This window comes from Cinclus cinclus, chromosome 1 (genome assembly GCF_963662255.1).
Source record: "Cinclus cinclus chromosome 1, bCinCin1.1, whole genome shotgun sequence".
Taxonomy (NCBI): domain Eukaryota; kingdom Metazoa; phylum Chordata; class Aves; order Passeriformes; family Cinclidae; genus Cinclus; species Cinclus cinclus.
In genome coordinates this window covers 13,259,897-13,285,956 of record NC_085046.1, presented here as the reverse complement: position 1 = coordinate 13,285,956, position 26,060 = coordinate 13,259,897, and the positions used below count along the sequence as shown (strand labels likewise).

Sequence of the window (26,060 nt, the reverse complement as noted above, 5' to 3'; positions counted from 1 at the left end):
AAATCAGCATCCTCTCCACTAAATTTATAGCAGACATTTATAAATTATTTATTCAAGTCATAATCAAGCTAAATTTTTAACTACAGAAATGCAAAATCCAGCAATGCTAAGGCACAACATTAAAGCCAGTTGTTAAAACTCTGCCGGCTGTACTGAGGTGTGACTACACTGGTGTCAAGCTATTGAAAATCACCTGTCCTAATGTCTTTAGGTAGGTGTTTCCTATGCATATAAATGATGTTTCCTATTCATTAATATTAACCAAAAGAGAACACTTAGAAATAGGACTATTCAGACCACTGAAATTCAAGCAGTCTAGGCAATATCCCTTCAAAATACCAAATACACATCCGACAGTTACTGTGCACTTCTCCACAGCCAGAGGTAAAGCTGTTTGGTGGCCCTTGTTCAGCTGTGTGACTTGAAAGTCTGGGTCAGGTCCCCAGAGTTATGCCCAGTATGTACAACACCCTGAAATGAATGCATTGGCCCAATGCAAAGGTCTGGCTTTACTTGTGTGAAAGTTTTACCTCCTTACAAGTGCAACTCATCTAGTCCCTGACCTGCCCCATGAACATTATGTGTTTGACACCTTCCCTGCAAGCCACCAGGCTTTGCATTGTTGTGAATCTTACCTCTTACTGCTCAGGTACTCAAAAGGAAGGAGAGATGGAATTGGGATGTATATCCCATACATGGCCCAGGGCAAATTTCGAACTTTACTGCTTCCAATACTATTATTTCCATAATCCATATATTGAAAGGCCTGGCACACCCACCTAGTAAGTTCCTCCCACTGAAGTGACTGCTCAGTTCCTGATTACTGACTGAAACCTGCAAAGTGCAGTCCAAGATCTCTCCCTTGTAAAGCAGAAATCATCCACTTGTGCTGTCCCAGAGACTCCAGGCCTTTGCAAGGCCTTGAGGACACAGCCAAGTGCTGTGATCCCGGCTCTCACTGCTCCCTCCCCAGACACAGGAGCAGCTCTCTGCTGCCTGCAGCAGCTTAGAGTGCCCCGAGCGCTTGGTGATTTTCAGGCTCTTGGGTGAACCTGAGATGGTCTCATTCTCACTGCTGGGGGGCTGGCTGCTGGGATACTTGTTGAAGCTCTGACAAATGCAAATGAAATGACAACTTTCCTTCTGATACAGACATGAAAACTCCATCGCTCAGCATCTGTGCACGGCAATGCTCCTTGCATTAGTGGAAAGGAGGACAGTGCTTAAAAACTAAGGTAGAAATGACTAATCTTGGAATTAAAACCCAAAACCATGCAGAAAAGGAGAATCTGTGGCACTGATGCTCAGACAATCTTGAGAATCCAATCCCAAGCTCTTTTCTTTTGCAGTGCTCGGTGCCAACAATTTGACTGTGAGCTATAAAAGCCCAGCCCAAATCACTGAACAAGACACCAATGCACAGACACGAGCTACTACGTGATGTGCAACCAAATTACACACGCTGCTGCTTCACCAAGTTACTATATTCGTGAGGAAAACAGGTCTTCTGCTAAAGCTTGAGCCATACCAGCTACTCTAAAGCACCTGCAGCTACAGAAGCACAACACTGACCTGTGGGCACCACTCCCCTCAATCTCAATTCTTAGAAACAGACCACAGATTATTATTACTCAGGGTAGAAAATAAAAGAGAAAAAAAAAGGAAGTGCACATTTTCCTCCAAAACCCAAGTAATAAAAAATTACCATTCTGTTCATAAATATCCTTTCACAGATACAGCTTAATACTTTTTTGAGCACACAAACTGTATGGTTATAGAAAAATCTCTTCATAATACTAACAATGTTTACTTCATGTAACAGCTACTTTATTCAGTAGCTCTCTCATTTAAACCTTGTTAGAAAAAGTATAGCTAAAAAGTAGTTTAATTTTATTTTGTAGCTGCACAAGCAAAGAAAAAACTTCTATGACTAATTGAAATACAGGTTGTAAATTAAAAATACCCTGTCTGTCCAAGAGTGTGAGAAATTGATGAAAGAGAGCAGCTGAAATCTTGTTCACTCTAATTGCCAAGATACTCCAGAGTTCTACTTAATTTATATCTTCTTAATTCTCCTTTTACATTAAGGGTTGAAGAAAGTTTCAAGATAAGTGTAAATGCTCAAAGTCACATTCACAGATCCACAGACGTAATCCTCAAATTCAGCCAACAACAGAAATCACAGTAAGTGAAGAAATTAAAAATTGTAAGAGGATCATCTTTTAAATGTATGATCTCTAGTACATAACAGCCAAATCACATCAGAGGAAAGGACCATCCTCACACTCCATGATACTGGCTTGTCACATTACTATTAATAAAAAGATCAGAACACAGACCTGTATGCCATAAGCTTGACCCTCAAAAGGAAATCACATGAACTTTGGGTAATCTAATCAAATGAAAATGAATACCCAAACCTCTCTGTCAGCTGGCTCACTTTCAAGCTTACTTGCTTGAATGACTGTCACCAACTAGGAGGTGACCTAATCCAAAGTCTATCATGCTGCAGAGAGGCACTGACTAACAAGTACCTTCAGTGGCTTTGGGCCAGTGCATCAGAGCAACTGAACAGTATGAGCCTCAACAGAGAAGACAGCATAGTAGAACATTTAAAGGACAGGTTCAAGCTACAACATGATGCCATATATATTAAAAATAGGTGAAATGTACATAAAGTGCATATGTATACATAAAGAACATGTAAATGATTTTGCCTTGTTAGATGCAAAAATACATAGAAATACAGATAAAGCAAATGAAGCAAGAAGGATGCATGAGTAACAACAGAAATTCCACATTTACAAGTTATCTCAAAAATAGATTCAGCTCAAAAGAATATATATCAGCATCCTTGATACAACAGAAATAACACACTCATAATCTGCTAAATGGGTTTTACTCTGATGCGTTACTGATGAGATCATTGTCGTCTGCCAAATCATCCACATATTTCATTAGACTAAAGAGCTACAGAAGAAATATGCATTAGTTGATTAATGAAAAAACACAAAAATTGATTGAGACAAAAGTTCAGTAGCATTATGTTCCTTAATAGAAAAAAGACCATCATTAAAAATTAACAATTGATAACTGTCTTGAGCTATTTTGTCAGTGTTTTCTAGCTTCAAGGCATGCTTTTCTACCCATAGTAGCAAAGGGTATACACACACACACAGACACACATAACACAAGCAGTAAACACTGCTTGAATGATTTTGCAATGATTTCTTTCTCACCCTGCTGTATTAGCAAAATCATAAGATTTATATTGCAACATGTTATTGGGACACACAAAACCTTTCTGTTGCTAAAATAAAAACAAAAACAAGGATTTAACATAGCACACAAACAAAAGCCACCCTCTTTAGTGATGACCTGAAGGTTTAGAAGCCTTCCATTCCAAGAAAAATTGTGCAAGCGCTATTTTTAAAAACATGCTTTTAGATATAAACATTTGCATATTGGCAATGGATTTCTAGAAATAGCCAGTTACCACATGCTACTAATCAAATTAGTAGATCCAATTCTACTTGTTGGGAGGGAGTGGAAGGACTGCTGGAGTGACTCAGCAGCAGCACTGTCCTGAGATGACACAGAAGCACTGATGTGCAGGCACCTTGATGCAGGAGCTTGAGGGCATAATTAAAACAGACATTGATAACTTCATTCGCCATGGATTTCCTTGCCAATGTTAAAACTGATAAAGCAGCAATCCTTCTGGTGCAACATTCAGCAGAGAACCCCTGCCAGGAAGGTTCCTGGAGAACTCTGCTGTCACAAAATGAGAAAAGCACCTTTAAAAAGGTCATGGGTAACTCACGAAAATGAAGAATACTCTGAAAAGGTACACCTGTATCTCTTCAGGCCAGTGATGTTTGCCTTCAAGCAACAAAGAAACTCATGTGCTCAGCCACAAACACAGAAATTCAAAGCACTAGAACCAAAGTGGCTATTACTGTAAAAAATCAGCCCTTTGAAATCCCCACCTTGGGCCTGATACTGTAAAGCATGTGAAGGTCTTCTGTGCTCTATTCACAAATTTTTCTCACAGAAGACTCCGTATCATTTTCCAAACATCCAAGAACCATGTTTTAGCCCCACTCAAGGGGGTGTTCTAGTACATCTCAACAAACTAATTTCACTCAAAAAGAACCAACAGGATGGCGCATATATCACAATACTTCGCTACAGCAGCACCGGTGATTCCCACAACAACTTCCTGGGAAGAAGTGGAAACAACATATGTGATCCATAACTGCTTCCAGCCAGTGAAACGTAATCTGCCTGTCTTTGTGAGCCAGTATCCCAACTTCGAAGAAAATGGGTATGATGCCAATCTAGAGACATGTCATGAGGTTTCATTCAATTATTTTCATAAACAGTTTTGATAACATTTCCTGAAAGGCATGACACAACAGGCAGAATATTATTCACACCAAGTCGCTCTCTCTTCACAACTTAAGCATTTGTAATATTTACTTCCAGCATAAAATGGTGGAACTTTTAAAAACAGATTTCTTTTATGGAAAGACCATCTGTTTGCAAATTTCTAAACAGAAGATAATCTTCTTGCATTGCTACTCGTGATTGCCTGAAGCTGGCTGGAGCCATGGACAGCTCTAATAAATAAATAAATAAATAAAGCACAAGAAATCAGAAAAAAGCCCTAACAACTACTTCAAACTACCGTAGTTGAAAAGACGTCTGAGAAGTTCAAATAAAGTACGAAAAATTTTACAAAGATATTATTGGAAAGACAGCAGCAAGACAGCAGAAATGTCCAAATCTACTCAGTAAGCAATACCACAACATAGTAAAAGTCACCATAAATAATTCATGTTCATGGTGGTCAGACAAAACCTGTTAAACTGGGGACTGTGGCAACCCTGAAAGTTTCAGGAATATAAAAAGAATATTTCTACTTAGGTACAATTTTGTTAACAGTCATCAGTGGTGGGAGCAACCACAGAAATATATGACATTTTAATGGACAATCATTTTAAAGTTTGTGACCAAAGCTCTTTAATACTGTGTATGTATTCAAAAAAGAGAGCAGTTATTGACCACAGTTACTTGGCCAGAGTTAAATTTGATACACTGTGTGCTACTTGCCATTGAAGTAGCTCATACACCTGACTCTCTACTTTGCAGTACATAATACCATGCGTAAGAAAAAATTCCCAAATTCTCAGCATCGACCACAGCCACTATTAACAAGTTCCTGACAATCTAAAGTACAACGTAGTCATTATCCTATAATATAAGCAATTTTTCTGTGAATAAGTAAAATCCTACATCCCAGTGCTACAGGGTGCCAGGTTCTGTGCCCCCATCTCTGGATCACACTGTGCCAAACAGGTGACACCACAGGTGACACCACCTTACCCCAGCGCTGCCCACCTGCCCACAGCTGCCCTGCAGCCATGCAGCAAGGTGGGCAACTTCTGCTGTTGCATCTGTCATGCTCTACAGAGTTTAAAAATTGTGGACCCATTTAGGTATGAACAATACTACATTGTATGCCTCTAATTACCAGTGTCCACTAGGGATCCTTAGAGACAGCGTTTAAACCGTGGCTACTCAGCAATGCGTTCTCTTCACAACTATACTTCTAATTCCTGCTCTGTTCATTTTAATGCATTATTGTTTCCAAATACAATGTTTCAAATTGCAAATTATGTCTGGCTCAAGGGCTGATTATGAGAAACACAAGCACTTCTGCCTCTTTGTGAATAACTCTGATAATAATGAGTGATTGATTGAGCTCCAAGAAGTCCAAATGATGAGAAGGGTCAATTTGAACATTTTTATTAGCTTCTTTTGTTAAATCTAACACTTTGCCAGGCCAGAGACAAATACTACATCTGGTTACCATGATTTTTGCAACCCTACAGAAGTACAATTTAGAAAATGGGTACTGGTCTAAAGGCAGTCCTTATAAGAAATGCTAATGAAACATAAAAACCCACCCATTTTACTGGCACTCAAGAGATGGCTAAAGAAAAGGAGAATAAAAAGTTGCAAGGGAAATTTGCTTCAAGACTTTCATGCCAGAAAAGGAAAAAAAAAAATCCCTCAGTAACACTAAGAGGCATCACGGCTCCATTTTACAACCAAAATGCTTTTCTTAATAGGCCTGCCTTAGGTAAACATGAGCTACAACATGAAAATCACTAAAAATGCTCACTAAGCACATGCAACAGCGGAGAAATTAGGACAGAAATGTAATACACAAGCTAGTTAGACCAGGAAATTGCAGTAACATTATTCCAAGAACTTAAGTCTTGCAGTCATGCAATTACACTGTATAAAATCAGCAAAAGTTAACATAGACACACAAAAAGTTAATCAAACTAGTTGCAGTTCATCCGGAACCTTCTAAAGATTAAATTTTCCCTACAGATCTCATTACCTAGAAATGTTAACATATCAGTCAGCACTTTTTCTGTCATTTACTAGAGATCTTTGTTGATACACACCTCCTAGAAAATAACCTCTGCAGGGTAAATTAAGCAATAGGTGATGTCTCTGCATCTTTAGCCTTATTCACATATTTGCACTTACAGGAGACAGAGAAGCCACAATTTCCAGCAGAAGGCCACAGTCAACACTATAGGATCTGTGGGACAAGTCTAAATAAAATATTCCTGAAACCAGACAAGTGTGCAGTTGTCATTCTCTTCTCAGAGGATGCCTACAACACCAAAAAGCAATTTCCCTCACTAAGCCATAGTACCCCAGTGCAGATGGCTGTAGGTTACAGTTTAAGGTCTCCTGTCTCTTGATGGGTTTCACAGTGCCACTCAAGTCTCCTCACAGATAAAAAATGAAGTTTAATTCTATAACCAAATTAATAATGCCAGCAGGACACCTTTAGAAGGTACCCTAGAACACAATTCATTTAAATGCCCTTGAAGTGCTCAAGACCAGGTTGGATGGGATTTCGAGCAACCTGATCTAGCAGAAGAGCTCCCTACTCAGTAGGGGTTAGAACTAGATGGTCATTAAGCAACAATTCAAACCACTGTGTGATTCTATGAATCTACATTATCATAAAATGCAGAGAGCAAAACCTAACAGGAACATTATTTTAAAAGTTTGCAACAAAAATAGGGATATTACACAGGGACTTAGCTGGAACCAAGGCTCTGGGCAATATTAATATGCCACTGCTGGCTTCACTCTGTCTGTTCTATCAGCTGATATTCTGCCCTGCAGCAGGAAAACCTAGTTTACACATGCTGTATCTTCTGGGTGGAAAATGAAGAGCAAGATTTTGCACTGCAGCAGCAGCACCAGAACAAACCATCTCTGAGCAGATGCACTAAGACTCAGGTGGATCATTGCTGGGACAGCAGTCTGACAGCAAGTCCCTGCAGCAGCTGCTGCCAGGGCTTGCCCAGAGCTACCTGGAGCCCTGGAGATGTCTGGCATCCTGTAGCTACCAGTAGTCAGAGCTTGAGCTGTCTTCATGGTAACTGCAGTTGAAATAACTGTATCAATTGTGATTTACATTGCTGATTATTTAAGGCCAAGCTGGGAGCTGAGATTTTTTCAGATTCAAAAGATGTACAAAGCAGGACTTGCTCACAACTAATTACAGGCAAGAGATGTGGGGTGGTGAGTTGGGTTTTGTTTTTTGGGGTGTTTTTTTTTTGTTTGTTTGTTTGTTTTGGTTGTTGTTGTTGTTTGGTTTGGTTTTGTTTTGTTTTTGTTTTTTTTTTTCCCCAGCCACCATATAAATAAGCTCTTGGCACTGAAAATCTCAGTCCTGGACCAGTCCCATGCACACTGACATTATTGTTCTCACTTCTACATGCTCAGGCACTATAGGAAGCAAATGACTAGGCCTTTATTTATTTAGAAACCCAGACAGATGATGTTTAAAATAAACCCAGACTTGACTTCAAAGGTATCTGGCTCATGAGATGTTCTTCTTCAAATGATAACAGCTCTGCTCATGCTCAGTGCTGCACACAGTATACAGCAATTATCACTGCCATTTGAGTACTTCTTCTGAATAGATAGCCTAAAATAAACCTTGAGAAAAAAGACCCAAACAATGAAAATGGCACTGATTCTTCACATTAACTTACACAAGCAGTTTTCTTCCTTTGGGAAGGCAAAAAAAATAAATTAAAAGGCAAACAGAACTAGCAAAGTATTTGGAGCCCTACAGATGATACCAGGACTCCTAATGGTTACAGATTATAATATTGTTGGTATCATTACCTGCTCAGCAACATCACAGAAAAGAAATACTTTAACTGTCACACTACACCTGAAACTCCTGCTTGTGCCAGCATGTTGTGCTCTGAATTTCAGGATTTTAGCACTATGTGTTAAAGACAATGATAGCATCTATAACAACATTGTGAAATATTTGAGATTTATTTGTGGTATGCTGCTGTTGAAATGGGTAATAGCAGTTCAGCTTACATAGTAAACACACCTGGTGTTGAATATGCTAGAGGCACTAGCAATCAGTATAAAAATACACTACTTTTATTATTGTGGTACTGAAAATTGCTGATAAAGACAAGATTCTATATGCATTTTTGTTATTTAATCTTCTTTTTCAGATCTTTTAAAGCTAATCCATAAACTTTGTCACTGGACTTTTTTTTACCAAGCACTATTTATAACAGCATAGCATGCAAAAGGAAATTACATACATTTTCAGTGATTCATCTATCCAACATCCACCTTCAAGCTAAACTCACAACCAGTATTTGGGAGCTCTAGCATATGTTTTTAGCATACACATATTTCATATTTATACAATACAGGAAACACCACAGGACATCAAAAGCCCTGGAGACACTAGCATGGACCTGGTAATAACCTATTTTTAAACTGAGAAAATAGTTCCTCTTGAAAGTTTAAGAAGCTTGCCAAACTCCAGTTTTTGTATTGCAAACACAAAAAACATTAGGACTAACTATGCACATCTCATTGACAAAGCTAAATCTATTAAGTTAATAGTTAGTTAACATTGACTGAACTAGTTATTCATAACAGAGAATTTCCCTACCAATACAGCATTTCCAATATACTTTCAACATAAAATACAAACTCTTTAAGACATCCGTATCAGTAGTACACCGTTATATTTATTGAAATTAGTTCACCAAACAGTTTCATGAAACTGTACTAAGTTCTTTTTCCTTTTTGGACTAGGAGCTACAAGACTGATAGCAGCAAAATCCTGAAAAAAAGTGTTAACATTTGTAGAAACTAAAAATTTATCTTCTGCAAAAGCAAACATTTCAAAATTTACTGTTAACCACACCATCAGCTAGACCAAACATACACTGTAAAACTAGTTCTTGAATTCATTCCAGCAGGGTCTATTTCATAAACACCTACAGCCCTTTCTTGCACTTCTGCTTATTGTAAGTTTGCACAGAAGTGGTAAAATTTAATATGTGGTGGAACACCACATTAACTACTGAAATGTTATTGCACATCAAAAAGGTTTACTGTTACTTTGTAAACATGCTTACCTGAGTGCCATAAAATGCTGACATAATGAGTCAGGTCTACTGCGGTGAACTGCAATCAGGTCTGTGCACTTGAAATGCAAAAGCAGCTCCTTGATACAAAAGTCATTTACACAACCTCTAAAAGGCATTTTTGTATATGGAATACCTCAAATATTGTAGTATTATGGAATTAGGTAAATATGTCCCAAATTATCAGTAACAGGACAAACTGCCCAGAACAGAATATGCATGTGCGCTGTATTTTGTACTTGAGCACAAAGGCACTGTCCCAAGAAACCCCCATTGAATGTCTGGAACAGACCTGGGAAGAACTGTATATGGTCACCCAGTTCTGGTATCCCACCCTGGACAGCTACTACTGCTCAGTGTCAGAGGCAAAGTACTGGGATACAGGACTTCCTGGGAAATCACTGAACTCTTGTGTGACCAAATTCTTATACTCTTACATTAAATCCTAAGGAATCAAACAAACATGGGTGGAATTAAAAATAACCCTTTCTACTCCTCAAAAGTAAAATAAACTTCCTCCTTTTATGACTGGATGAACTACAAATGTCTGATGTTTTACTTGATATATGTACTTTGGGATAAAAAATTAAAAGTATCAGCATTAATACAACACTAATTTTAGATATTTAATAAAAAACAGGTGTCAATTTCTGGTGTAGCATGAAATAGTAGAAAGGACGATTTCTGTCAACTATTTCTTCCTCAGTTCTACAGACAATAATCACCTTTTCTAGCTCAGTGGATCATATAAGACACTACTACCACACCAGCCAATTAGCTCAGGATCCTAATAGTTGACAGTCCAAGACAATTTAGAGTGAGATGTTTGGAAGCACCATGAAGAAAAAAAAAAAATCTTTATAGATAAGTTCTTCCTTAACACTTAGCATGTCATGAATGTCATCAGTCTCAAATAGAGGGTCAGGTTCCTCTACCCTCGGGGTCCTGTGAGCAGTTCTTGAGGGTAACAGAATATCACAAAGATCCTTTAAAATGCCATGATTTTTGCACGAAAATCTTATAGTACATCCACATGTTCTTGATTCATGAGAAGGATAAGTACATGCTGACTGATTCACATTTTTTGTACCAGCAATTATTCAGTGTCTCTTATTCCTATCTTACCAAGGACAAATACTTTTCACCAGGAAGAGTGGTTAAGCATTGGAACAGGCTGCTGACTCTCCATCCTTGGAGATATTTAAAACTAAACTGGGCATGACACTCAGCTGATGAAAAATTGAAGCTGGGCTGCTGTGAGTAGGAGATGAACCAAGCATAAAACCTTTCTTGCCCAAATCACTAAGAGTGCTGTATTTTGAATCTCTTCAATTCCTCCTAATTATTTTTTTTTTCCTCCAGAAGTCATCGACAGATTAAAAGTGGGGGAAATACTACTTCTATACCCCATTGTCACTGTGTTTCTAATATTTCCTCCTCTCTTACTCTTCCTACAAAAACTTGCACTGCTTTTAGTTTTACCTGAAGTAACAATTTAAAAGCCTAAATAAGGCCTCTGAAAGCCTTATAGCTACTATTTTCCTACTGCATTCAGGGAAACACAAGTGTATTCTATTCCAGAAATTATACACTGGTTTAATCCCATTTTGCCATATTGACTGAAGGGTTGCATAATCATGTCTTTAATGACTACTTTTTTGCACAACAGTAGGACATGTTAACATCTTTACAGGAGGCATCAACCTGCCAGCACACCACAGATACAGATCATTGCTCCTGGGAACTAAAATGCAGTACAGTAAGTTGGAGCTTTGCCTTTTAGAAAAGGATCAGGGATCCTGCAGCTGCCAACTTAAGTACCTTAAGAAAAGATGCCTTAACCACCTATGTCATCCCACATACAAAAGTATATTAAGTTGCATTAATTTTTCTCTAAGTCAACATTCCTATTCCTGTTTATAAGAAGGATTTTCAAAGATGACTCTGCTTTAAAACCATGATCTACAGCATCCACAATGTACAGGTGGTATCAGTAGTGAATTAAACCTCAAAAGAACCTTTCCAAGAGATAACAAAACAAATGTCATTAATAGAGCTTTTCACCTAACAAACACTTCCTATTTCAAGACAGCATTTATTTATGATGCTTTGTTATGAACGAGGGCACTGCCTGTTTAGTCTTCACTTATCACGAGGTGGAGGAAAAAATCCTATTTCTATATGAGCTTAAACTGAAATTGACTTGAATCTCTGAACTGTCAACAAATTCTTCCCTGAAAAGACTGGCTTTGCAGAGATTATAAAGAAGGTGTCATCCTTGACACTTGTGTTCTATATTCATCCAGCAGGCCTGGAAGAGAAGAGCGCAGAACGCCGGGCAGGATGGTGGAGGGCTCAGCTGTCACCCTGCCTGCCTCCCTCGCTTGCTTTGCAGGCAAAGACAGTGCTGAAGGTGTCAAAGGTTCTCTATTTAAAGTCACTGACAAGCAAAGGAAGAACACTGGGAGAATATGTTAGCAGCCACTATGAACTTGTCTCTAGTAACAAGTCATCCTGACACTTCTGGATGTTAGAAACAAGAGCCCTGATTCTATTGAATTTTATTTTTTAAAAAAACCAAAACAACTAAACCCCCATACACTATACCACCATCAGATTTATAAATTCACGATTTACTCTGGGAAAATCCAGTGTTAAGAATACATAGAGCAAAGCCCTGCTTTCTGTCAGAGTGACAAACCAGAAAGCCACATATGATTATGTTAATCTCCCACTTCAAATATCCCTTGCACAATTGCATACCACTGCTTTCTGTGTTTCGTTTAAAAGTCGTAGAGTTTACTAACCACTTAATGAAGCTGCATTCCTTAAATCCCTGACAGATTATGTGAACTTGTTTGTCTTAGAAACATAAATTTGCCATTCCACTACCCCCTGCCCCAATGACATCTTAGTCAAGAGCCGGTGTTCTCAGGGCTGCAGGCAATGAAACACACCTCTGCTCAAAGGAACTGCTTCCATCAGCAGCAGGAAACAGGAAGGCAAAGAAATGCACAGAGAAAAAAAGGAGCACTCCTTGCCTTTCTGAAAAAGAAACGTTATTTCCAACCAAGCTTATCTCTTTCAGTCCCTTATTTAGTTTTAATTGGAATGACGGAAGTGAAGAATATGAAAATGCTTTCAAAGACCCTTGTAAGAGTCTTGGGTAATCATCTGCATCAAAGATGACAATTTGCTGCATGGCTGATTTCACTTGAAAGGTTTTTTCTGATGCTGTGTGTCCCAGTGGCCAGCTGAAACTTTGAAAACGGATCAGGACAAAGTAGCCCATAGGAGAATAGAAAAGGTGCATTAACAGTATCCAAATTGTAGACAGGATGAGGTCAATGTTCCTCCTCTTAAGTTTGAAAGGATATCCTGCTTAGACCCTGGATCCAGGATTATAGCAGGCATTTACTCATTTTCTAGCTGGTGGCAGAAGGAGGGAAGCAGATGTGGACTTAATGACAGTTGTGCCAGCTGGCTTGTAATAGCAGCAGGCAAAAACCAGAGCACAAACAGCCCCAGATTCCATTTACCTGACCAACGACCCAGCTCAGTGCTCCTGATGAAAGTCTCAGCACAAGCACCACAAGCTGTCGGCAACGTTCTCATATGAGCATTAGCAAACCCAGGCACAACTCAGTGTGCACACAATGAGCTTCCAAGTTTGAAATGATGCAGCTGACGGGTGTTTTCCAAGGCTCAAGATTTATGGTATTTTGTTCCATAAGCAGTAAAGAGAAAGAAACTCTAACTTTTAGAGCTAATTCCCATGTTTTCTATTAAGACCATATATCAATAAGTGTCATTCACCAATACAAATTCCAATTAGTCATGCTTCCAAGGAAAATGTCATTATTGCTGCTTACGCTACTGAATGATAGAAATCAGACCACATATTTTGTTTTATCAAGTTTGAGGTATTTGCCAGTCCTGCTGATTAGGATATAATTCAACAGTATTTTACACAACTCTGACACTTTTCAGTTATTGTGCCTAGTTAAAACTCTGAAGATTGCTATTAAATGAAAGAGAAAGAAGGTTATTACTAAATCAGTGGTGTAACCTTTGTGAGTTGCTTTTCATCTCCTCACAGACATTACAATGAGAAAACTTAAATGAAAACCAGAATAGGCAATACAAGGAAGTCATGTAACAAGCAACAGTAATCCACATAGGTTATTCTCCCAAATGCCTAGTCAGTGGTCTCAGATAGCTAATGTGGTTGAAATGTGTAATTCAGAGCTACAAATAGTATGTTTATAAATCTGGACATGTCCAGTGCACCTTGGAAACAGCTGTGTGGGGGAAAAAATAGCCAGCAGTATATCTGATTTCAGCTAAGCAAGGTTGCAAACTTAATTATCTATTTCCTCTCACAGAACTGGAAGATACAACACTGAAAGGTTCCCAGTAATCATTTTAAATGCAATTAAATCTAATTAGGATTAGATTTTAATGGTAATCTGGGGATATTACATTTGCATTGGTTATTCAGCGCATTGATTTACCCACCTATATGCTACAACACTTAAAATGGGAATTAAGGATCAGCTACCATACGTTATTACTTTACATCTCCATCAACAATACAGGCCAGATCTTAAAATATGCAACCTCTCATACAAAAAACACCTATGCATATGATTAATTTTGAGCATACTGTCTTGCTCTGTGAAGCTCAATACACAGTGCTTATGTTCTCCATTGAAAAAACATGTTTATGTGGGACTTAGGTATTAATTCCTATGGTAGAAAATTTATTTGCTTCATATAACATACTTATCCACAGATGCTTCAAATTACATTACATCTATTCCATAAAAAACCTCCAAAACTGATGCAGATATTTCTTGCTTAAACCCCAGGTTAAGATACAAGTTATGTTCCCATATTTTGTTCTCATCATCTGCTCCTCACACAAATCTAAATACACCATATAAATTTTCAAAGCCATTTTTTCCCAGTTATATCAAGGATTAATTGTTTCAGTAGGTTTAGGGTTTTTTATCAGGCAGTGAGTGACTGTCCCTAGATATTTTCAGCAAGTCATGTCTAGCTAGCTTGGCCTCCCTACTATTCCCTTTCCTGCCTTTGAAAACCCAGAGCTGCTTCTTTCTCCTCATTATTCTAAATGTCTTGGAGGTTCATTTCCTCCTAAAGATTTTATTCCTCAGACACATCCTTTCCTGACACTGACCACTTGCTGGACATACTTTACATCACCAGTCCAGTTCAGTCACCAGTCCAGTCACCCATCCAACAACTATACCCAAACTCATACACTGGGAAGAAGCATGAATTAAGTAAAGGGACTGTAAGTGATCAGCAGCACCACAGCAGATGTGGCATTTCATCACCATCCAAAACCTTCAAATATAACATTTCATATCTTCCTCCCTCATATCCTATGGGGATCCACTTTCATAAAAATACTCTGTACATGACAGGGACAAAAGGAAGGGGAAAAAGGCACCATGTACCATTTTTCTCTCAGGAGAGGAATGACAAAGAATCACACAACACAGAGATTAAATTCATGTACTTCTACCAGCACTAATTACAGGCACACTTTTTGAAATTGTGAAGACTCTTTCTTAAGGCAATACTACAATGACTTCTTCAACTACTACTTGCTTTTGTCAGGTTAATTTTTATCAAAAAACAAAATCTCTTAAAAGTAAACAAAATCAGACTCAAAATGAGTAAACATATTTCATATTGCATTTGGAGAAGCCTACAGATTTTTATAAACTTCTGATGTCAAAATATATATCCACTGAAGGCTTCTCAGCAGTGAAACAAAAAACTAGCAAAACTTCTTACCAGCTTCCCAAAACTTATTTGCTCAGCTGGCAGTGGCCATCCAGGCACCCTTTAACTGCAAAGCATTTCAAAGGCCACAGGATTTGGCACATGGTCCTCTTGAAAGGCTAAGACAAGAACGATCCCAGAACTCAGATAAAACAAAGCAATTCAGGTGTAAGCAGAGCACTGCAGCACCAGCCTCTCCTCCAATAGACCAATATTTCTGCTCAACACTTTTCTAGGCTTACTTCTGTCCTATTTTCATCTGTGAAGAGACTTCTCAACCAAATGGCATAATTAAATAATCTGTTGTGTCTTGAAATGGAAATTTGAAAAAAGAAATACACACATGCTCAGACAAATTTATGTCACAGTCAGAAGGGTGAACTTCCAGCCTGTCCACAGCCCAGAGCCAGCAAAGGTCCTCTGGAAAAAATGGGAGCTGTGTGTGTCAGAGCAACACAGTTTTGCAGTTTGCAGTTCTCTGCCAAGGTTATGTCAACCCTCTTTACTATGTTTGATACAAACAGTAAAATAATCGAGGTGTTTAGAAGATTTACTGATGATTTTAACTTCTTATCTGAATCATCCAGGGATTTCTTGGAAATGATGACTAGATGCTGAAGGATAAAGGTAACCTAGGGTACTCTAGTGGGATTTTCCATCTCACAGTAGAGTTTAATGAAGATTCCAGTAGCAAATCCTAAGATTTTAACTTATGAACACAAGGAGACTTATTTTTATACATCACACAGACTCTACTTTATGAGATGCCCGTTTGCATACAGGCAATGAAAAGCCTTTTGGCTAAATGCAGACATTGGAATAAAGGGTCTGTTAATAGAGCCACAAGTGCTTTTGCCCATAGAAGCTAATGAAGAAAGATTATTTAAAGATTAGAGCACTGAAAAGGTAGAAAAAAAAAGTGAAAAAGGAGAAACGAAAAAGAACAACAAAGAAATCACAATGTTATACAGAACTAAAACATCCAATTATGCTTTGATCTGGGTTTGAATTTTAAATGTTACTGTCATCATTATTTTCTATCACAATTTCTTTCCGTGATTACTTGATATCTATGATGTATGTCAAATGTACAGAAAAACAAAGCATGTTATAGGTAGAAGTAGTAGCTAATTTTGAAGACATAACAAAGCCCATCTCTCAAAAATTATTGAGAAGCCTGTCAACAAAGCAAATCAAGCACCAAGTGGAAATGAGGCACAATGCCTAATTCTCTCAATCAGCATTTTCTTCCTTGCCAGGAACACCTCTCTTGTGTGGGCTGACAAGGTGCAAGCTAATTTACAGATCCAGGAGGAGTCAGCTATATCCAGATAGCACTGCTCTCACTTTAATTAAGAGGAGACTGAAAAGTAAAGTTCACTCAGAAATGGTAGTGAAGGAAAAAAACCTCAAGAAAATGCTGACTGTTATGAAGAGCAAACAACAAAGCATTGGATCATCCTATCACTCAAATTAGTGTTGTTTCCAGATTAGAGATTTCAAAAGTGGTATATCAAGCACACAGAAGAAGTTACCTTGTCTGGACCATGGAGCTGTCCAAGCTTTCTAGATGCTGTAAACACTTTCTGACTTAACTCACAAGACGACACTCCATGTATCCAAGAGACTACTACTTAGAGCCTGTAGAATTTATCATATATATCATGCCTGAATTTTACCCGTCATTTCTGCCATTTAAAAATGACAGAGAGCAGAAAAGAACCAGTCAGAATTTCATATCTCCTGCCTTCCATACTCTCCCAGAGTGGGGTGCAATGCTCTGCTCCAGGCTTGAATTGAGGCAGGCAAATGTCCAGAGGATGAGGGGCATCCCCATGGGTCTCAGAGGCTGAAGGACTCTCTTCCTACCTGACATAGGGGACTATCTCCTGTAATTCTTCCTGTGTTCTATGGCATACACTGTCTAACAACCTGGTATTACTTAGTGTTTTCTAAAGCATATGTCAAAACAATATTTTCTAATTAGCTACTTTTTTTTCCTAATTAACCCCTTTTTCTACTTACTACTCTGGTAATATGATTCTCAGTCACAGAACAATTGTCAAGAACCTGTGCAGCTACAACACGTTAAACTAATATTTTATGGGATAAGGAAAGTAATGGGATGAAAGTTAACTGAAGCTCTCCTTACATGGTTTCAGAGCAGAATCATTAATAAATATTTAAAATAATACCAGCACCTCACTTTAAAACTAAATAACAAAACAAACACTGCCTTAATATCGCTTTTTCTTTCAGATATATTTATTTACTCTAGACAGCTAAAAGAAGGACTGATTTTCTTGCTCTCTCACTCCTTTCCACAAGTGATCAAAGATGTTTGTAATGTTACATTTACCCACAACAGCAGGGTGTACCTCAGCAGTGTGATTCTTTCAGATCACTTATGTCTGGAAGATGGAAAGATGGAGCTGGAGAGGAAACCCCTATAGAAAGAACTCAGTGTTTGGTAAATCAGGCCTTTCACTGACCCATTCTAAATGGGCTCTTGGAGCACACAACCTTAGATCCTGTCTTCCTTGAGAGGAGCATGCTGTTTCTCAATCTCAAACTGATATCGCTTTCACATCATGCCTCCGTGATACCAATAGCCAATAGTAAAGAAAAGAAAAACATTCATTTAGCAACACATAAACTCTGGATAGAGTATTACAGAATAAAAAAACAAAACCTCAAATGTTTTGAGTTGTCAAAAGGTATGTGCACGACTTAGACATGACCAAAGACTATTTCAAAACCAAGCAGTCTGTGGCTTAAAATTACTTTTTCCTTTGCCTTTCCTTTCCTTTGGCCTTCCAGCCATCTCCTTCTCTTCCATTCTGAGCTGCTTCCTTTTTATGACACCACCCATAGGCTCAAAAATTGAGAGATCAGCCTATATACATTGTGTATGGATTTCAAGAGTAAAATATGGCCTTAGCAAGGATTTACAATATAATGACTAATTAGAAAAAGAAACTCCTTTTTATAATTCATTCTACATTTGATTGTGAAGTACCTACCTGAACATGTCTCCTAAGCCTTTCAGCATTCCTTTCTTTGCCTTAATTTTATCCTTCTCTTTATCTCGATCCTTCTTCTTTTCCTTTCCAGTTTTTTTTCTGTCACCTTTTTCTTGGCTTCCATTCATGTGTCTCTCTAATGAGTGGGATGGCTGGTCACTTGATGTGGACACAGATTCTCTACCAGATCTTGAGCTCTCCTCTGTGTCTTCCTCCACTGAAAGCACATATTAAGAAACATCAGTAACATAAGAACAAACAAAAAGAGTATACTTTTTGGTATATTTCATAATGCATTTTGAAACAAGATATATGCAAAACCACAATAAATTATTATTTTTTTAATCAGTATCTGCTCACATGGTTTCCCGAGAGTGTTCATTAGAAGTATTAAACTCATAAAAGCAAGGAATTCACCTTTGCAGACCATTCTGCAAAACACAATTTGCACTTTATGGGTACTCTGTATAATCTATGGATTAATAAAGAGGATTAGTAAAATGATGTTAATTGGCCCATTTTGTTTCAGTATCTAAATCAGTTGAGGAGAGATTTGGAAATATCTGCAAGAAGTAACAACAGCAGTGCAGTATACCTTGTCCATAAATTCTTAGTAATACTCATAAAAATATGAAAGTCATTAGGGAAGGTTAATCCTCAACACAAGCCATAATAGACTTTTTCTTCTTCTGCAAGCAACATAATAGTTTTGTAATGCTTCTTCATTTCCTGGAGCCATTTAGAACACATCATGTGCTATGATTGTTACTTTTGGTGTTATTCTTGGTTGGGATGGGGCAGCCTGGGAGGTTCAGGTGGGGAGATTTCACCCAGTGGAACAAGTAAAATACTTTAAGGGCAGATAACATGTTCCTTCTCTGTTCCCAATCCAAGACCAGGAGTCCTAAAGCAAACCCAAGGTTAGACTTAACAGCCCACATGTATTTCAGAGAGTTTGAAAGAAAAATTACTAAAAGAAAAAAATCCACTGAAAACCTGAAAACTGCTTCAGTAGTTTAGTAAGAAAGAAATAAAACACTTCAAGCTGGTGGGTCAGAATACTGCACTGCATGGCTCGTGAAGCTGTGACTTTCCATGAACTCTAACATTTTATATCATTACATTTAAGTAGGGCTCCAACCATCTCCCAGCTTTCCAACAGACTGCACAAAGCAGCAATTAGGATCACAGATGCATACTTGATATTGCCTCCTGTAGTTCCAATGAACACAAAGGCTCCAAACAACTTTTGGCAGTAGAATTTAAAAAATACAGTCTTGCTTTATATATATAAACAGTCTATGGAAAAGAAAAATAATTTTTGTACTCAATAAGATTTTGAAATGGTCATGGCTTATAGAAGGAAAAAAAAATAGTTTTTTAGTTTCACCTATGTTTACTATTATTCTGCTAATATTGCTCAAGATCTCAGCAACTCTTCTACAGCCAGTAGAAGAGTGCAATTCTTCAGGAATTTCTCATATATAGACTACTGTAGAATATAAACTTGCTTTTCATAATCATCATTCATCTTCACTGTACAAGTAAATCATTGGACCTGAAAAGTCTACAAATCACTGACTGAAAACCATTCAATATATCTTCTCTCTCTCAGAAGTTTGCTTGCAAAAAATTCTTTATTCCTTAATATTACAATCTTGTCCAATAGACTTTGTACTTATTCACCAAGTATCAAGTTTTCTATAAATATTCTCCTGCCCTGGATGATCACATAGATACATTTCAAGAAAAATATACCATGTCAGACACATCTCAACATTAGTAATTATTTTTAAGTCTTAACTAGTACTCTAGTACAAACCACCAGAGTGGCCAGGCCTTGGCATTTAATTTAGGACTGCTATGAGTAAAGCAGATGATACAGCTTCTCAACTGTAGAAACAGTTCTAATATTCATGCTACTGTATTTTAGGAAACTAATAGGTCCTATACATGCATCTGTACTAGCTGTTCTTGTACCTTTTTTGGTCCCAGCATTTCTTAATCAGTGTCTGGAATGATATTTAGTTATTATTAAAAGAATTGCAGAAAAGCACTTTGGAATAGAAATGATCATTTTTTCCATGTTAATTTATAGCTACAATCTGTTCTAACTAGACATTTAAAAGACTGTACTTGCAAATGAATATCATTAGCAAAAAAACCCCCTGAAATTTCTGACAAATTTTGAAGTCAACTGTTTACTTGTAACTTCATTGCTAGAATTTTAAAGATTAATCAGTTTTGACTTATGTTTGTTCATACACATACAACAATACATTAAATAAATCATAAATATGTATTGTTCACTTTGCTATGCTGAGTTGCGGGACAACTTGTCATATCAGTGTGTCATGGTTTAGGAAGGATGCTCCCCAGTTTGGTGCTCCTACTCATACTGTCCCTTCCCTTTGCCCCTGTAGCAGGATGGAGAGGACAGTTGGAGGCACAAAAGGTAAAGATCACAGGCTGAGATGAGAACTATTTACTGGAAACAGCCACGAGATAAGAAAACCAACAGCGACAGCAACACTAGGAATAGAAGAGCGCACAAGGAAAGAATGATTGGCATGCAAGTTCGAACTCCTGACAACACTCCACTGTTCCCTCCACTACTCCACAGGACCTGGTAGGGAGGGACCCCTTCCCTGGAAAATGATGTGAGGTGGTATGGAATAACCTCTGGGTCCTGGCCATGCCCCCTCCTGGCTACTGCAAAAGTTAACCCTGTCCTAGCCAGAACCAGGACACAAAACTTTCACTTACTATTTATTTTGCACATTCTATGAAGAACATTTTCTCCTTTCTACATTTGTGTTGCAATTAGTAATTGTCTATCATACAGAGTTGGCTTGCAATCAACTCTGTAGCTTAGACTGAGGCCTGTGAACTGGGACGCTTGTTCTCCTGGACTAAACACTGGTCTCTCTATCGGACTAAATAGATTTCCAGTTTTCTTAAAAGGACCCAACATGAAGAAGCCTGTTTCACTTTTATGCAGTGCAGTCATCCTGCAATTAACATACACATAATTACTAGTGTTTAGAACAAATGCAAATGCTGCTCAATTAAAATTCAAACCCAGGCTACAAATGAAACTTCTAATTTTTGTTATGTTGCAGTAATGACATTAGGTTACTGCAAAACGCAGGATGTATTTGTTTTGGTGATGTTATTTCTTTTTTTCCCTGCAACCTCCTGCCTTCCCATTCAGGATGCTGAAGCTAAAATATTAAATTGGAGTATACTTTAAACATCAATTAAACTGAACACTAGTGTCATTTCATGAACCACACTGCAGTATGGAGAACTACACAAACAGGTATTATGAAGCTATTCTCCTAATTAGCCTATAAAATGGAAAAAGATGCACATGAGGAATCAAAGCTACTTAATGTGAAACTATTTTGCCACTAAGCTTCTAGGCCTCTTATTGTGATATTTAATACAGCCCTAGATTCCAGCAATTAAGATTCAGCAAAAGATTAGAAAGCTTTGTTGATCTCTCCCAATCAAAATTCCTTGTTCTTCTTCATGCCACAAAAGATAAACATTTTGCTTTTAGTCAGCTATTTCAAGTATTAAGGAAAAAAGCAAAAAGAGGGAAAAATGAGAAAAAAAAAAGCCAGGAAATATTATCTGTAAAAGCTGAACACCCACACCTCTTTCCAAGAATGTTCCTTCTTTACAGCCATTAAAACTTACACACATCTCAAATACTTAAAATGTTACCTCAGAACCAGTCAGTGCAATCTGATTCTAATCCCACATTTAGTAATTTAATAGCACATTGTTCCAAGGACATTAAGAAGAGTAAGCCCCTTTGTTACATATGCTACCTGTATTTTTTTATGGCCTTTTGTATGCAATGATGAGATGTTAGGAACTCCTCTATACAATACATTGCAGTGCTATTATTTGCTAATCCAAAGAGGGTCACTGTCTGGAAGACATAGAAACACTTCTAGCACTGAAACACTTGGTGAAAGGCAAAAAAAAATCAAGTAAGACAAATGGATCCAACCTCAAGGGCATCAGCAAACTGACCACCAGTATGTTTGCTGGGGTTTTATAATGATAGAAAGCCACATTCGAATTTCAAACAATTATGGAATAATTAAATACAATTAAAAAAAAAAAATTAGGCAACATCGTTGTAGCAGCAGTGAGGCATTAGTTACATTAGCACCAGACTGTTAAACTCCTACATATTTGCATGTGCCCAAACTTTGTCCAGCTGAAGACGCCATTTGGTAAATTCTCTGGAACCAAAGTCTATACAGAATTTACACAAAGTGGAGCAGACTGCAGTGCTTTGAGATTTAATGAAGATACAGACGTTTTCAGGAAGACAGGCAACATAGGGCTGGGATAGCTCTTAAGCTCCCATGGTCACCATGAGAAGCAAAAATCCTCAAGGACTGAATTCTGTCCAATCAACTTATTATATTTGCTTTTCTACTCATCTGCGTCTATGAATCTGGCACTTGAAATTTCTGGAATACACCTTAGATGTTTCATTACCATATGTGAAAGCCATTAGAACAAAACAAAAAGCATAGTTCTATACATAGAGCTTGGTCATGCTTCGCTCAGCCCTTCTTTACCATGTGAGATCTGACAAGCCTTGCTCTTGCTCTGATGACATGAGATGGCTCTTGGTCCACCAGTGCAAGACAACTTCCCCCAAACAGAGATGAGGGCAAAGACTCACCCCATGAGAATCTGATTTCATTCAGAAGGTTTTGTCTGATTCCTGCTTGTGCTGGTTTTGGCTGGTGTGGGGGTTATTTTTCTTCACAGTGGCTTGTATGGGGCTGTGTTTTGGATTTGTGCTGAACACAAGGTTGATAATACAGAAATGTTTTCGTTATTGCTGAGCAGGGCTCACACAGAGCCAAGGCCTTTTCTGCTTTCCACAGTGGTGAGGAAGTGGAGGATGTACTGGAGCCTGGGAGGTGACACAGCCAGGGCAGGCAGCCCCAGCTGAACAAAGGGATATTCCAGACCACATGGCACCATATTAAATTGTGGGTAGAAGGAGGGAGTCCGGGACATTTGGAGTGAAGGCACTTGTCTTCCCAAGTAATAGTTACACATGATGGGGCTCAGCTCTCCTGGGGATGGTTGAACACTTGCCTGCCCATGGGTAGCAGTGAATGAATTCGTTGTTTCGCTTTGCTTGTGTGCGTCTTTTGCTTTCCCTGTGAAGCTGACTGGATCTCAATCCACGAGTTTTCCAGCTTTTACCCTTCCAGTTCTCTCCCCAGTCCCTCTGCTGAGGGAGTGAGCAAGCAGCTGTCTTGGGCCTGGTTGCTGAAGTAGTTAAGCCACAACACTGCTGCTCCCATGGGAAGGATCCAAAGGCTCCAAAAACTTCCTTGCTACTCTCTATGCATTGCATTAACAAGCTCAAAACCCCTTACTAGAGTCTCATAAACCTATACTCACCTTGAAAGACTTCACGACAACACTTTTGCTATATTTTTTTATCAATTGAAGTTAAACCATCTGTAACTTCTGGATAAAACTTGGACACCTGAAGCCTCAAACCAGGATATTGCTATCAGTGGGCTCACACCAAAAAGGCCTTCTATAAAAACATGGTCTATGTCCCAATAGACCACAGGCATGCAGGTTGTGAGAATAAGCAGGATCATTACACATTTTTTCACACCTATTCTTCTACTGGCCAGAAATAGATTGACAGCCAGCAGCACCACACTAGCATTTAGCCTCACTGCTGTGTGAAATTGTTAGGTGCTGGAAAAACAAAGCAGAATGAATTCAATCTGTAGCTACCTTTGAGAAAAGTCACTGGCAAAATGGTCTCTCTTGTGGCCTCAGAACAGTCTTAAAAAGAGGAGATTAATGAAAAAAAAAGGCGAGAAGTTTTTAAAAAATAAAAGAGTGGTTACAGAAGTAATTTATAAAAGAATATTAAGGAATGAGGCTTATGAAACAGAATTTCTGAAACTAAAAACTTCTAAAAGACAGTGAAAAAATTCATTTTCAAGCCTTTATTAAATTCAGGCTAGATACTTTACTACTTCAACCTTCCCATCATCATCTTCATTCATAAACTTCTAACTAGCTGCAGGTTGATTTAAAAAAAATTCTGCTGGTGTGTGACAAGTTGAAAGTAGTACAACATAAAGGTTAAAAATTCAATGATTTTAATACAACCCCTGATTGAGGTAATTTACGTTTCATACTATTTTCATTCAATATGAGTTGTCATTTTACCAGCCCATTCTTAGATAGTTCAATAATGATAAGGTTAGCTTTGAAGTGATTCTTTTATGTTAATGACATTCTCCACATGTTGGGTCATACTTCGGGTTAAAGAACTGAAAATGTAAATGAATGCCCATTAGGGTGGGTAATAGCTGATCATTAACTTTATATTTTATTAGATCTGCCAACCTTACTCACTCTAATTAAAGGACAGTAATTTCTTTTTATCCCCCCAGCACTACGAATGTACTATTTCAAAGTTAGATGCCTATGATTTTGTAACATAAATTTAGTGGGTTTGTCTTTCTGCCTAATTTTTTTTTTCTAGTTTACATTAGCACATTAATTAGCCATCTTACAGAATATTTTCACAGTAATTTAAGTAAACGCATTCCCAATAATCTTATTATTTTATTTTAGAAAGGAAGAAAGCTGCAGAGTGTGTGATCTGTGAAAGTAAATGAAGGGAAAAAGCCTAAATATTGATGAAGTAAATTCTATTACTTTAAAATTCTAACATTATGTTCTACTACTTTCTAAAGGAATTAACACATGACATTAACACCCATTATTTAAAAGAACAGTTTACTTACAAGTTTCCATGCCTTCATCATCATCATCTGCTACAGGTTTGTCGTATGATTTGTCTATGGCAGCTCTGAAGCTTTCGTTGCAGCCTCGTCCTCGGATAATTCGTGGGCGCGGGCGGTGGAAAGGAATGTCACCATTCAGAGTCACCTCAGCAACGGCTGTCTGCAGGCTTTCTAACGAGCTGGATTTCTTCAGACCTAATGAAGGCCCCACATCTCTGGTTGGGGAACCTTAGTGATTTAAAGGGGGGGAAAAAAAGTAATTAGAATTAGTATTGAGAACAGCATGCTTGATTATGCATATCTATCGTGAAAGTCTTCAGGGACACACTTAACATTATTCACATCGTCTCTCAATAGTCTGTAGGGAATTCTCCACAGATTTGTTGGTCTCAGAAGTAAATGAGTATGTCAAGTGACAGTCAACGAAAGCAACAATGTTAGCAATGTCTGGCTTTTCAAATCAGTGAAGAGAGACCAACATCCATTACTATTGTTTTACACAATTTAAATTATAAAAAAATCATGGGGCTTTAAAAACTTAGCTCATACAACCAGCACAGATGCATATCTAATGGCATCTAACAAAACAATTAACTATTCTTTTGTTTGAGCAGAAAATTTCTTCTGTACTTGCAGCTGATGAACAGAGATTATGGCCATGAATCTCAGAGTGTTCAGGGTAACAATCCTGCAATGTAGCCTGACCTCTGGCTTCAAGAAACTTGCTGTTTGTCTGAGTTTTAAAGACTTGTATCAATTTGCTAACAATTTCATAATTAAATGCTTCTGAGAAGTATCAGCTGACTTGCTTAGATTTTGTGAAATTCCTTAACAATAATATGCGTAAAGGACCCAATAAAATGGGCGATACC

At 38.0% G+C, this 26,060-nt stretch overlaps 1 protein-coding gene across 8 annotated transcripts in view; it reads right to left on the bottom strand.

The window, feature by feature from the left end:
* Window positions 1–26,060, bottom strand: part of PARD3 (par-3 family cell polarity regulator) — a 440,918-nt gene that overhangs the window by 117,735 nt on the left and 297,123 nt on the right. For all 8 annotated transcript variants that reach the window (XM_062506759.1, XM_062506784.1, XM_062506750.1 and 5 more), the window contains 2 exons: window positions 25,189–25,416; window positions 18,359–18,575 (listed from right to left, as the gene is read on the bottom strand). In XM_062506759.1, the coding sequence (XP_062362743.1) occupies window positions 18,359–18,575; window positions 25,189–25,416 (445 nt within the window). The remainder of the gene's footprint in view (window positions 1–18,358; window positions 18,576–25,188; window positions 25,417–26,060) is intronic.